The 12,828-nt window shown below is 34.2% G+C and overlaps 1 protein-coding gene across 1 annotated transcript in view; it reads right to left on the bottom strand.

The window, feature by feature from the left end:
* Window positions 1-12,828, bottom strand: part of SLC26A7 (solute carrier family 26 member 7) — a 183,671-nt gene that overhangs the window by 132,184 nt on the left and 38,659 nt on the right. The window contains exons 2-3 of the mRNA XM_004283220.3: window positions 10,863-10,973; window positions 4,930-5,102 (exon numbers count right to left, since the gene is read on the bottom strand). Coding sequence (XP_004283268.1) covers window positions 4,930-5,102; window positions 10,863-10,973 — 284 coding nt within the window. The remainder of the gene's footprint in view (window positions 1-4,929; window positions 5,103-10,862; window positions 10,974-12,828) is intronic.

Here is a 12,828-nt window from a genome sequence, read left to right as displayed (position 1 = left end):
GGGATATTTTTTAAAAGTTGTAAAATATGAAACATTAAATGTGGGGTGGGAGATGCAGGACTGTTAGAATGCATTTGAACTTAAGAAATGAACAACCCCAAATAATCACATATACATATAGAGATTTCTATACATAAACCTCATAGTAACCACAAACCAAAAACCTATAATAGATACACACTCAATAAAAGAGAAAGGAATCCAAAGATAACACTAATGATAGTTATCAGATCACAAAGGAAGAGAAAAAAAGAAGAAAAAAGGAGCAAAAAACAACCAAAAAACGATCAGAAAACAATTAACAAAATGGCACTAAGTAGATAAATATTAATAATTACTTTGAAAGTTAATGGACTGAATGCTCCAGGCAAAAATCCACTCCACATAGAGTCACTGAATGGATAAAAAAACAAGACCAATATATATGCTGCCTACAAAAGACTCACTTCAGAAATAAAGACACCTGCAAACTGAAAGTGAGATGTTGGGAAAAGTTATTCCATGCAAATGAAAATGAAAAGAAAGATGAGGTATCAATATTTATATGAGACAAAATAGACTTTAAAACAAAGACTGTAATAAGAGACAAAAAGGACATTACATAATGATAAAAGGATCAATCCACAAAGATATAACAATTGTAAATATATATGTACTCAACATAGGAACAACTAAATACATAGAGCCAATATTAACAGACATAAAGAAAGAAATTGACAGTAACACAATAATAGTAGGAGACTTTAACATCCCATTTAAATCAATGAATAGATCATCCAGACAGAAAATCAAAGAGTGGCCTTAAATGATGCATTATACCAAATGGACTTACTAGTCATATATAGAACATTCTATCCAAAAGCTGATGAATATACATTCTTTTCAAGTGTACATTGAACTATATTCAGGATAGATCCCGTGCTAGACCACAAAGCAAGTTTCTGTAAATTTAAGAAAACTGAAATCATTTTAAGCATCATTTCCAACCACAACACTTTGAGACTAGAAATTAATTACAAGAAAAAAACTGCAAAAATACAAACTCATGGAAGCTAAACAGTATGCTACTAAACAAAATTTAAAAATCAAAGAGGAAAAAATCAAAATTGAAATAAAAAAATATCAGAAGATTAATGGAAATGAAAAGACAAGGATGCAAAATTTTATGGGAAGCAGAAAAGGCAGTGCTAAGAGGGGACTTTAGAGTGATACAAGCTTACCCCTGGAAACAAGAAAAATCTCAAATAAACAATCTAACCTGATACCTAAAGGAACCAGAAAAAGAAGAACAAACAAAATACAGAGTCATCAGAAGGAAAAAAATTATAAAGATCAGAGAGGATATAAATTAAATGGAGACTAAAAATAAATAAATAAATAAAAAGGTCAATGAAACCAAAAGCTTGTTCTTTGAAAAGATAAAGGATCATAAAAGATTACTAAGAAAAACTATATGCCAATAAAATGGACAACCAAGAAGAAATGGACAAATTCGTAGAAATGTACACTTTCCCGAGATTGTACCAAGAAGAAATAGAAAATACAAATAGATCAAATACCAGTAATGAAATTGAATCCATTAAAACAAACAAACAAACTACCAACAAACAAAAGTCCTGGACCAAACAGCTTCACAGGTGAATTCTAGCAAACATTTAGAGAAGAGTTAACATTTATCCTTCTCAAACTACTCCAAAAAATTGCAGAGGAAATAATGCTTTCAAACTCCTTCTACAAGACCAGCATCACCCTGAAACCAAAACCAAAGGTATCACACTAAAAAGAAAATTACAGGCCAATAGAACTGATTAACATAGATACAAAAATATCAACATAATATTTATAAACCCAGTTCAACAATACAGTAAAAGGATGATACAGCATGATCAAATGGGATTTATCCCAAGGATGTAAGGATGGTTCAATATTCGCAAATCCATCGATGTGATACACCACATAAACAAAGTGAAGAATAAAAATTGTGATCATACCAATAGATGCAGAGAAAGCTTTTCATAAAATTCAACACCATTTTTGATCAAAACTCTCAACAAACTGGGAATAGAGGGAACATACATCAACATGATAAAGACCCTATATACCCCACAGCTAACATCACATTCAATGGTGAAAAGCTGAAAGCATTCACTCTAAGATCTGAAATAAGACAAGGATGCCTACTCTCACCACTTTTATTTAACATAGGATTAGAAGTCATAGTCACAACAATCAGACAAGAAAAAAGTTAGTAATTCAAATTGGAAAGAAATAAATAGAACTGTCACTGTTTGTCCATGACATGATAAAATACATAGAAAATCCTAATGACACCACCAAAAAACTACAAAGAATTCTGTAAAGTTCCAAGATACAAAATTAACATACAAAAATCTGTTATATTTCTATACACTAACAGTGAATGATTATAAAGAGAAATTAAGAAAACAATCCCATTTACAACTGCATCAAAAAGAATAAAATACCAAGGAATAAATCTAACTAATGATGTAAAAAACCTGTACTCAGAAAACTATAAGACATTGATGAAAAAGTTGAAGATGACACAAATAGGGACTTCCCTGGTGGCACAGTGGGTAAGATACCACACTCCCAATGCAGGGGGCCCAGGTTCAATCCCTGGTCAGGTAACTAGGTCCCACATGCATGCCACAACTAAGAGTTCTCATGCCACAACCAAGGAGCCCATGAACTGCAACTAAGCATCCCGCCTACCACAACTAAGACCCAGTGCAACCAAATAAATAATAAATAAATAAAATATTTTTTAAAAAGATGACACAAACAGATAAAAGATATATCATGTTCATAGATTGGAATAATTAATATTGTTAAAATGACATACTATCCAAGGCAACCTACAGATTCATTGCAATCTGTATCAAAATCCCAATGGCATGCATTTTTCACAGAACTAGAGCAAATGATCCTAAAATTTATATGGAACCACAAAAGACCTCTAATAGCCAAAGCAATCTTGAGAAAAAAGAACAAAGCTGGAGGTATCACACTCCCAATTTCAAACTATACTACGAAGCTACAGTAATCAAAACAGTATGTTACTGGCACAAAAACAGACACATAGATTAATGGAACAGAATAGAGAACCCAGAAATGAACCCACACTTATATGGCCAATTAACCTACAACAAAGGAAGCAAGAATATACAATGGGGAAAAGACAACCTCTTCAATAAATGTGGTTGGGAAAACTGGACACCTACAAGCAAAATAATCAAACTGGACTACTCTCTCACACTATGCACAAAAATTAACTCAAAATAAATTAAAGACTTAAATGTAAGACCTGAAACCATAAAACTCTAGGAACAGGCATTATGTTCTTTGGTTCTGTTTTTTTTTTTAATTAAAAAAAATTCAGGTAGTATGCTCTTTGACATTGGCCTTAGTAATACTTTTATTGGATATGTTTCCTCAGACAAGGGAAACAAAAGCAAAAACAAACAAATGGGATTCATCAAACTAAAAGTTTTGTACAGCGAAGGAATCTGTGAACAAAACAAAAAGGTCACCTACTGAATGGGAGAAGATATTGCAAACAGTATATCTGATAATGGTTTAATATCCAAAAAAATATTAAAAACTCCTAGAACTCAACATCAAAAAACATACAACCCAACTAAAAAATGGGAGAGGATCTGAACAGACATTATTCCAAAGAAGACATACATTTGGTCAAAAGGCACATGAAAAGATGCTCAACATCATTAATCATAAGGGAAATGCAAATCAAAACCACAATGAAATATCACCTCACACCTGTCAGAATGGTTATTATCAAAAAGACAACAAATAACCAGTGCTGGTGAGGATGTAGAGAAAAGGGATCCCTGGTGCACTATTTGTGGGAATGTAAATAAGTGCAACCACTATGGAATACATTAGGGAGGGTCCTCAAAAAATTACAAATAGAAATACAATACTATCCAGCACTTCTACTCCTGGGTATTTATTCAAAGAAAATGAAAACACTAATTAGAAAAGATATATTCACCTATGTTTATTGCAGCATTATTTATAATAGCCAAGATATGGAAGCAACCTAAATGCACATCAGTAGAAGAATGAATAAAGAAAATGTGGTCTATGTATACAATGGAATATTACTCAGCCATATAAATAGTGAAATCTTGCCATTTGCGACAACATGGATGGACCTAGAGGGTATTATGCTCAGTAAAATAAGTCAGACAAGGAAAGACAAATACTGTATGATTTCAATTATATATGGAATCTAAAAAACAAAACAATAAATAAACATAACAAAACAGAAGTAGGAATATAGAGAGAACAAATAGATGGTTGCCAGAGGGAGGTGGGTGGGGAAAGGAAAGAAATAGTTGAAAGAAAATAGAAGTACAAACTTCCAGTTGCAAAACAAATGAGTCACAGGTATGAAATACACAGTGTGGGGAATATAGTCAATAATTATGTAATATCTTTGTATGGTGACAGATCTTAACTAGACTTATTATGGTGATTATTTTGAAATATATAGCAATATTGAATCACTATATTATGTAACTATAAGATAAATAAGTACAATGTGATAAATGTAATTAATACTGCTGTATGTTATACATGGAAGTTGTTAAGAGGGTAAATCCTAAGTGTTCTCAGTACAAGAAAAAATACTTTTTTTTCTATTTCTTTAATTTTGTATCTATATGAGATGACGGGTGTTCATTAAACTTAAATTCCATGATGTATGTATGTCAAATCATTATGCTGTACACCTTAAGCTTATATAGTGTTGTATGTCAATTATCTCAATAAAACTGGAAGAAAAATTCAATTGACAAGAAAAGATGACTTTAATAAATAAAACACCAATTGCCTTTTCTTTGCTACTGTCTCCCTTTCTTTATTCCCAAGTTTCAGTATACTTACCTGAATCACACCTCCCAAGAAGGAAACAGCTGCAGCAACACCAATCCTTTGCATCTCAAAGTCAGATAAGCCCAGCACACTTGTGTTACTCTGTGTGGTAAGGTTCTGACTGTTCAGAGGGACAAGCCGTTCCACTGCATTAGCTGATATTAAGGATGTCAAGGCAAAGGTGCCTAAAGCGGGTGGGGGGGGGGATCTTCTGTTAGTAACAGACTCAATAAACATTATTGGATTCCACCATTAAAGTTGAACCCATGTTGTAAAACCAAAACAGATTAGAAGCACTCTCCTCTGCACCCCCACTATTCCACCCTTCACTCCATGGAATAAACAGAAACTCACCTTTTTATACACAAATTTCTTCCACATACATCTACTTGCTATTCCCTCCTAGGCCATACATTTTCCTACCTCTCTGCAGACCTACATAGAGAATGTCCTCAAAACAGGGATTAAGATCATGGTGTGGATTTGAATCCAGCTCCTCCATTTATCACTATCACGATTTAGAGCACATTACTTTGAGTCTAAATCGCCTCATCCATAAAATGCAGGTAATAATGCCTATGTTTTAGAGTTTGAGGAGAATATAAATGAGATGATAAATATGAAGACCTCAATAGGCTCAGTGGAAAATATGACTCTTTGCTGAATCTGGGGCTCATTGACTGAAATTCTTGCTCCTCCAATCTACTTATAAAAACATCCTTGTCTTTCCTGGTCTGGCTCAAATTCCATATTCAACATAGATCATCCCAGATTCCCCAGTCAGTCCAGGTTAAATATTTCTATTCCCTGTGCTCTCATAACAGAGTACACCTTTATTATAGTATAACAACAACATGCTGTGGCCCATAAAATGATGAAACATACCATTTCTGTCTACTGTAACTAGATAAGTTTCAAAGGTATATCCCAGGAATTGTCCTGGCCTCACACAAATGCAGGACCATTTTCAGTGTGTTCCCCTCTTCCTGCCAAGAGTTCTGATGCTCTTATCTTGGCACAGCATGTCTGAGAATGTAGCCACACCAGCAGGGAAATGTCATTTCCCAAAGAGAGGGTTCAGCAATTTTGGATTAAAGAAACAAATTGCAGCATGGTAAAAACATTCCCCCAACCCTTTACCTAAAGACCTTACTTTGCCCCAGGTCATAAATGACACTGTGTGAAAAAGGGCCTGTCACAAGATATAGACATCTCAACAAATGGTATGCAGCCTCATAGGGCAAGAGAGCTAAGTCAGGCAGAAACAAAGTCTCAGTGGAAAGCTGACGCAGAAAATCCTTTGGTTTTAGAGGATAAGTGAGGCAGTATGTGCTGTGATTCAGAATAGTATGGTGATTGTAGCCTCCAATAAACCTCACCTTAAATCTCAGTACCACCATCTCAATATCTTTATCTAAAGACAGAAAGCATTCCTCACCCAATGGGGTTGTGATGAGACTTAAATGAAATAATGTACTATACCACATATCCCAATATATTGCATGTAGCTGACACCTAAAAAAGGTAATTCTTAATAAGATTAAAACCGGAATGCTCTGTTATAGTCTGTTATTCAATGTTCACTGTTCCGTTGAATTGATGGTATATAAATACATAGAGCAAATTGCATAAAGTTCTCTTAGGGAGCTAAGTCATTCTCAATAAATCATCAATAAATATCAACTGTCATGATCACTGTTCTCATCATAAAGTACTAAATTAAGAACACATCAAGGACCAAATATATATAATGATTAGAGACAAGATTCTGACATCAAGGATTGGCAATGCCAAATAAGGAATATTTGCCATAGGATCTGCCCTTGCCTTATTTTTTCAAGGTATGCTACAACAGAATTTCTCAAAGTCTTATATTCCTGAAAGTGAAGAAGTGTGTATTTTGGCCTTTAAATCTAGAACATAGAGCAAAATGATTTGTACAAAAGCCACTGAACAAATGACTAGAGAACTGAGACCAAAAATGATCTAGAGTTAATTTTTGAGTAGGCCTAGCTTTCCTAAGATTTGAAAGAAGATAAGAAGGAATTGAATGGTAAGAGAGAACAGCCAACAAAAATGTTTTGTTGAGAAAAGAAAAGTGAGTCTCACCTGTGTGTGAGTCACATCCCAAGAACTTCTCTAGAGAGAGACATTGCCAGAAATGGCTATGGGGTTACTTACTGTGTCAACATGGTTATGGGAGTATTGCCTCTTTTCAAAGGATGACACTTTGCTGTTTCTGAGATAGTTGAGAACAATCAAGGATGTTGAGGCTGCTGGTGACTATATGATGATGTTGTGAATGACATTTTACCTTCTCTATCTTATTGGTCTTGCTTGTCTTTATCTCCTCCCTACTACTCCTCTGCTCTTTCCTTCAATTTCTCAATGTTTCGTTCTGGTTAGGCTTTAAACCTACTAGTGGTACCCTTAAATACCACTAAACCCATCTAGTAGCTTAAGAGTGGGTGGCAAGACCTAATAGGAAGTGAATTGGGGCCTCAGAATTGGACAGGGCTAAGTTCAAATTCCTGGTCAAGGTACCTAACCTCTCTCAGCTTGCTTATTTGTAAGATGATGATAAAATATCTAGCTACAAAATCTGGGTAGAGATTAAGTGATATTTCATATATAAAAACATCTGTCACAATTCCTACCACATTTGGTAAATAATTGTTTGCTTATTTTCTTTTCTTCTACAGAGAATTCTATTGTCTCCCTAATCTTTTCTCTAAATTAATGAACATATTTTTCTCTTTAAAATTTTTTTCTCTAATTTAGAAGATAATTATATCCTACAAATTGTCACATATGGGTTATCTTCAACAATTTTGTTTCCACTGGACTGATACCCAAGTTTCTGTTCTTTTCCTTTTTAGTCTAAGATATGTTCTTTGCAAGTCACAAGAAGCAATCAATGATTTATTCCTTTTTAAAATATATATGTATTTTAAATTAAAATAAGAAAATTGTGCTGTTAAAAATATAGCACATTTGGTGTCTTTATATTCTAGCTTTTGAATTATTTGCTTTTAAAGATACCTCAAGCATTATTTATTATTGCATTTAGTAATTCATTATTGCATTCTGATTACCTGAGTTGGAGGGAAAATCCCAGATAATGTGATTTTTCTTTATGAAAGCAACATCAATCTCTTAATAGTAAAATAGAAGTAGGCATTCCCACACACATATATACACCAAAATAAAGTACAATAATATTATTTAAAAGAAAAATATGTTTCTATACTAAATGTTTGCAGAAAATTTAGGTTGATTCCTATAATTAAGATCATAGGAAGTTCAAAAATAATTAGTTTGTATATTTCTCCTGATATATATATTATATTTAATATTATTAAATTTGCTAAATACAGAACCTTATACAAGTGGTAATGTGTATATATATAAATATAATACCATGAGGAAAAAGGATCATTTCTTCTTTACTGATTCTAAAGAATTCTAAATCTGTTGGGATAAAAAGAGAAATGAGGAGATCCAGCTGGCTCTGTCTTTTGGAGAAGTGCTTATGCAGAAATAAAATGCCTTAAGCATTTATTGTGCTATACAGTATCTATAGTAAAGCCTGTAAATTATATGTATTTTGAAATGTATATTATTTACCTAGTAGACTACGAGATTCCTATAGCTGTTAATAATATTTGTTAAATCCAAAGTTTTACATAAATGGCAATTTCAAAACCATGTCACCAGTAAAATGTTTATGATTCCTTAGGAAATAAAGTGGTTTATGTAAATACATACTTAGGTATATCAAGTTAAGTATTTTTGACTTCTTAAAGTAATTATGGTCTATTGGGAATTTTTTTTTTTACCTTTTCTTTTATCCTTTGTTTAACAGAGGAGATGTTTTGAGTTCAGCTCTAAAAATAATCTGCTTTTTCTTTCTAATGACATATTTAAATGTTTTGAAGAATGAAAATAAATTTCCTAGGAAATTAGGGAGCAAGAAATTTTGAATATAATAGGCTTCAAGAACTTCTGATTCATTATTGTGCTTTTCTCCCTTTACATCAACACAAAAGGAAACTGCATTCTTGAGCAGCTGATTGTAAAGAGGAAAAGCTTGGGCTTCAGGTTTGACCACACCTGGCTTGTAGTCCATGCATCTACAACTTAATCTGTGCCCTCACAGAAAACTTTATGAAATTAAGAGGTATTTTTAACCTAAATATGCAAATAATGATGTCTATTTAAAATAATTGTATTAAGATAAAATAGCACATGGAAAGCTCTTAATAAATCATCTAATAAATAGTACACCTAAGGTTCTCAAATTTAAGTACATATCTACACATACATGTGCAGATAGATGCATTATTTTAAAAAACTGGAGATTGTGTGAAAATGCTGATTCTGATTGAATAGATCTGAAGTGGGATTTTGCATTTCTAGCAAGATTCCACATAAAACTGATCCTGCTGGTTCGTGGACCATACGTTAGGTAGCAGTGTTGTAAATGTCTGATAATTGTTGATCCTAACCTCCATGACAAAGTTGATTATATAAGAAGCCAAATTTACATAAATAAGACATTATTTTATAGGTTAATTTCTGCATGAGAAAATGCATGTATCAATGTGGTAGGCAGAATTATGGCCTTCCAAATGCATCCACATCCTGTAAATATCTTATGTTACATGTCAAAGGGTAATTAATGCTGCAGATGGAATTAAGGTTGCTAATAAACTGACCTTCAGATAAGGAGATTTTCCTGGATTGTCTAGGTGTACCCAGTGTAATCACAAGGGTCCTTTAAACATGGAGGATGGAAGCAAAAGATCATAATCAGAAAGAGATTTCCCTGCTGACTCTGAAAATGAAGCATTTGAGCCAAGAATTCAGGAAGCTTTTAGAAGGTGGAAAAGTTAAGAAAACCAAATTGTTCTCTAGAACCTCCAGAAAGAAATGCAGCTCTACTGACATCTCAGTTTTAGCCCTGTGGGCCTCATTTCAAACTTCTGATCTCTAAAACTATGGGATAATAAATTTTTCTTGTAGGAAATAAAGTTTTCTTCAATAACACAAGCTGACCACTGAAGAAATAGACACAAAATGGTATTACTTGCTTACAGACTGATATCTTGCATAAACAAAATGGATAAAAATGCGTCTATGGATATTTCCTCTTGAGTACTTTTATTATTATTACCATAATATTTAAGATTAAGGTATCATTTTTGTAATGATAGCAGCTTTTATTAATTTTTATGTAGCAAGTAATAAATTAGACACTTGTACATCAATTATGTTATCAATATAATCATGATTTTTTTTGACATTTTACTATCAAGAAAGCAGCAAATAGACCTTTAAAACTTTGCCCAAGCTCATGCAGATAGCAAACACTAAATGTGACACACACCCAGGTCTATCTAACTTCCAAGCCTTTGTTTTTAACCAGGCTGCTCTATTATCAGATTACTTTTTCACATTTTATTTGGTAATGAAATGCTAGGCAATGTAAGAGATATACTAATTAGAGGGCATTGTAGAACCTAGCTTGGAAGAAACTTAAAAGATTGTTTAATCTAAATATTAATTACATGGAAAATAATTTTCAATATTTGAGTAACTAAATTTTATAGTCTTTTCCTCAGAGTGCTTATTTTCATTTCATTGTAAATTCAGAACATTTATCCTTCTCTTACAGTCTTTTTACAACTTAAAAATGAACAGAATCTTTAACAATAACCTTGGTTACATAGTAATATAGCAATAAATCACAGTATGTGTTGAGGCACAGAAAGTTAAATGTCTTGCCCTAATATTTGCTGATATTATTTGCTGATAATATTTGCCCTAATATTTTCAGTAGTAAAGTAAGAATTACATTGGAAATGTAATCAGTAACAAATGATCACTTCTGAGTCCCCTTCATTAGTAATATGAGAAGCATAAGCATAGACAGAAATTATTACCTGTGGCAACATGACGTCCCATTCCAAATATGGCATAAATGATGGCAGGAAACAGAGACCCATACAAACCAAACACGGGGTGCACAGATGAGAGAACAGCAAAGGCCAACCCTATGAAGAAGAACCAGAGTAAATAGGACCATCTTATAACCCCAAGATACAGTCCATTACAAAGTAGAATGGATATTGGTTTATTTAATATGAAAGGAATTATGATTTAATTATTCTACTTGCTCAGTGAAAGACTAGCATCATTGTCCTAAATAACAGAAAATTCACTTATTAGCTCATATTTACATTTCAATTCTAAAACCATTCTTTTTGGCCTACTACTTTTTACTTGATTACAGAGATGGCTACAAGAAGACATTAGCTCGGAGTGTCTTCCTGGTAAAAGTGAGAATCATTTTCACATGTTCATTCTATTCACACAATAGCATCTGTGAGATAGGCAGAACTAGTAGCAATACCACTGACAAATAAGAAGCCTGACATGAAATGTAATTAAGGCTGGGGCAAAAAGGATTCACACATTCAAAGGTGCCTGGTTGGCTGGCTAGCTGGCTGGCCTAAGATTGTGTATCCCAGTATTGGGCCAGTGTGTGAATTCATGAATGTCTCATAACTGGACCCCAGCCTGTATTCAGGTACAATTTCTTAGAGTGAAAAAAACTCAACTTTGCTTATTCAAAGAATAAGTAAGGTGTACCTTAAAACTGTTAATTTTTGTTCTCCTTAGATACTACTGCCTGCACAGTTTGTTTGTCACAGGCACATAGAAAATTTTCCTAGACATGTCTAAATTACCACTAGCCATTTAAACGTGACCAAAGTGTGCATGAGTATAAATTGATTAAAGTGATCTTGTTTGCCGCTGATCCTTGGCATTAAACAGGTAGTTCTGAGGCAGGAGATAGATGGACTCCAGGATAGAGATTTACAACTTGCCTGCCTGTTTACATTCCCTGGGGAGAGGAAAAGATGGGCTTTCAGGCTGGACACTTACAACTAGCCTCCTGTTTATAGTTCCTGAGACAGGACATAAGTGGGCTCCAGGTTAGATATTTACAACCAGCCTCCTGTTCGCACTTTGAAATAGAAATAACAACAGAACTGGTTAAATAGCTAGGCTTTGTCTCCTGAGGACACTCTAAGATAACAGTCATGGCAGGAACAGAGAGGGGCTAAACCCTGTCCGAGTAAAGATCAAGAGGTCATGCATTTCCCATCCTTGGGGCAAGGGAGACACTGCACATGCGCAGAAAGGCTCAAAAAGGAGGGGGCACCACCCCATAATATGTGACTCTAAGGCCACTCTTGGGCTGAAATCCATTTTGGAAAAAAGTTGGGTATGCATATTGGGAAGCATCCTATGGCAGGTCAGGTGTGGAAGAAGAAACCAGATAATTGACCAAAGGTAAACAAAGACCCTGAAGAACTGCCCTATATAAGTGACTTAACCACCTCTTTACCGCTTTCCTCATTAGGGAGGATGCCCACACCCTTTCTCTCTGGATGTACGTCTCTGCCTTGCTTCTATCTTAACTAAACAATTTCTTTGTGTTCTATCTCACTTGTGCTATGTCTCTAATAATAAACTTTGTACCTGTTTTTACAGTTTTTGCCTCCGTGAGAAATACATTTTTAACTGGGGGCGAGAACCAAGGAAAAATAACTTCTAGCCTCTAGCCCTTGGTGGTCTGGTGGCTAAAGTTCCTGGTTTTCATCCAGGCTACCCAGGTTCAATTCCTGGGCAGGGAATTAAGCCACTGCTCACTGCTGCCTCTCCAAGATCAGTTCAGCTAGGTTCTGATAATCCATTCAAGTTTACATGGTTTAATGATAGCCATTTGATTGAGCATAATGGACTTGACAAGCTACAAAAAGATTTGAGGAAGGAGCTGGCATTAGAACCTAGATTACCTGAACATTAGGCCAGTTAATTATTCACACTATGGAGCCTGGC

Source organism: Orcinus orca, chromosome 17, assembly GCF_937001465.1.
Source record: "Orcinus orca chromosome 17, mOrcOrc1.1, whole genome shotgun sequence".
NCBI lineage: Eukaryota > Metazoa > Chordata > Mammalia > Artiodactyla > Delphinidae > Orcinus > Orcinus orca.
Note: the sequence above shows the minus strand (reverse complement) of the source record. Positions and strands in the feature narration are given on the sequence as shown.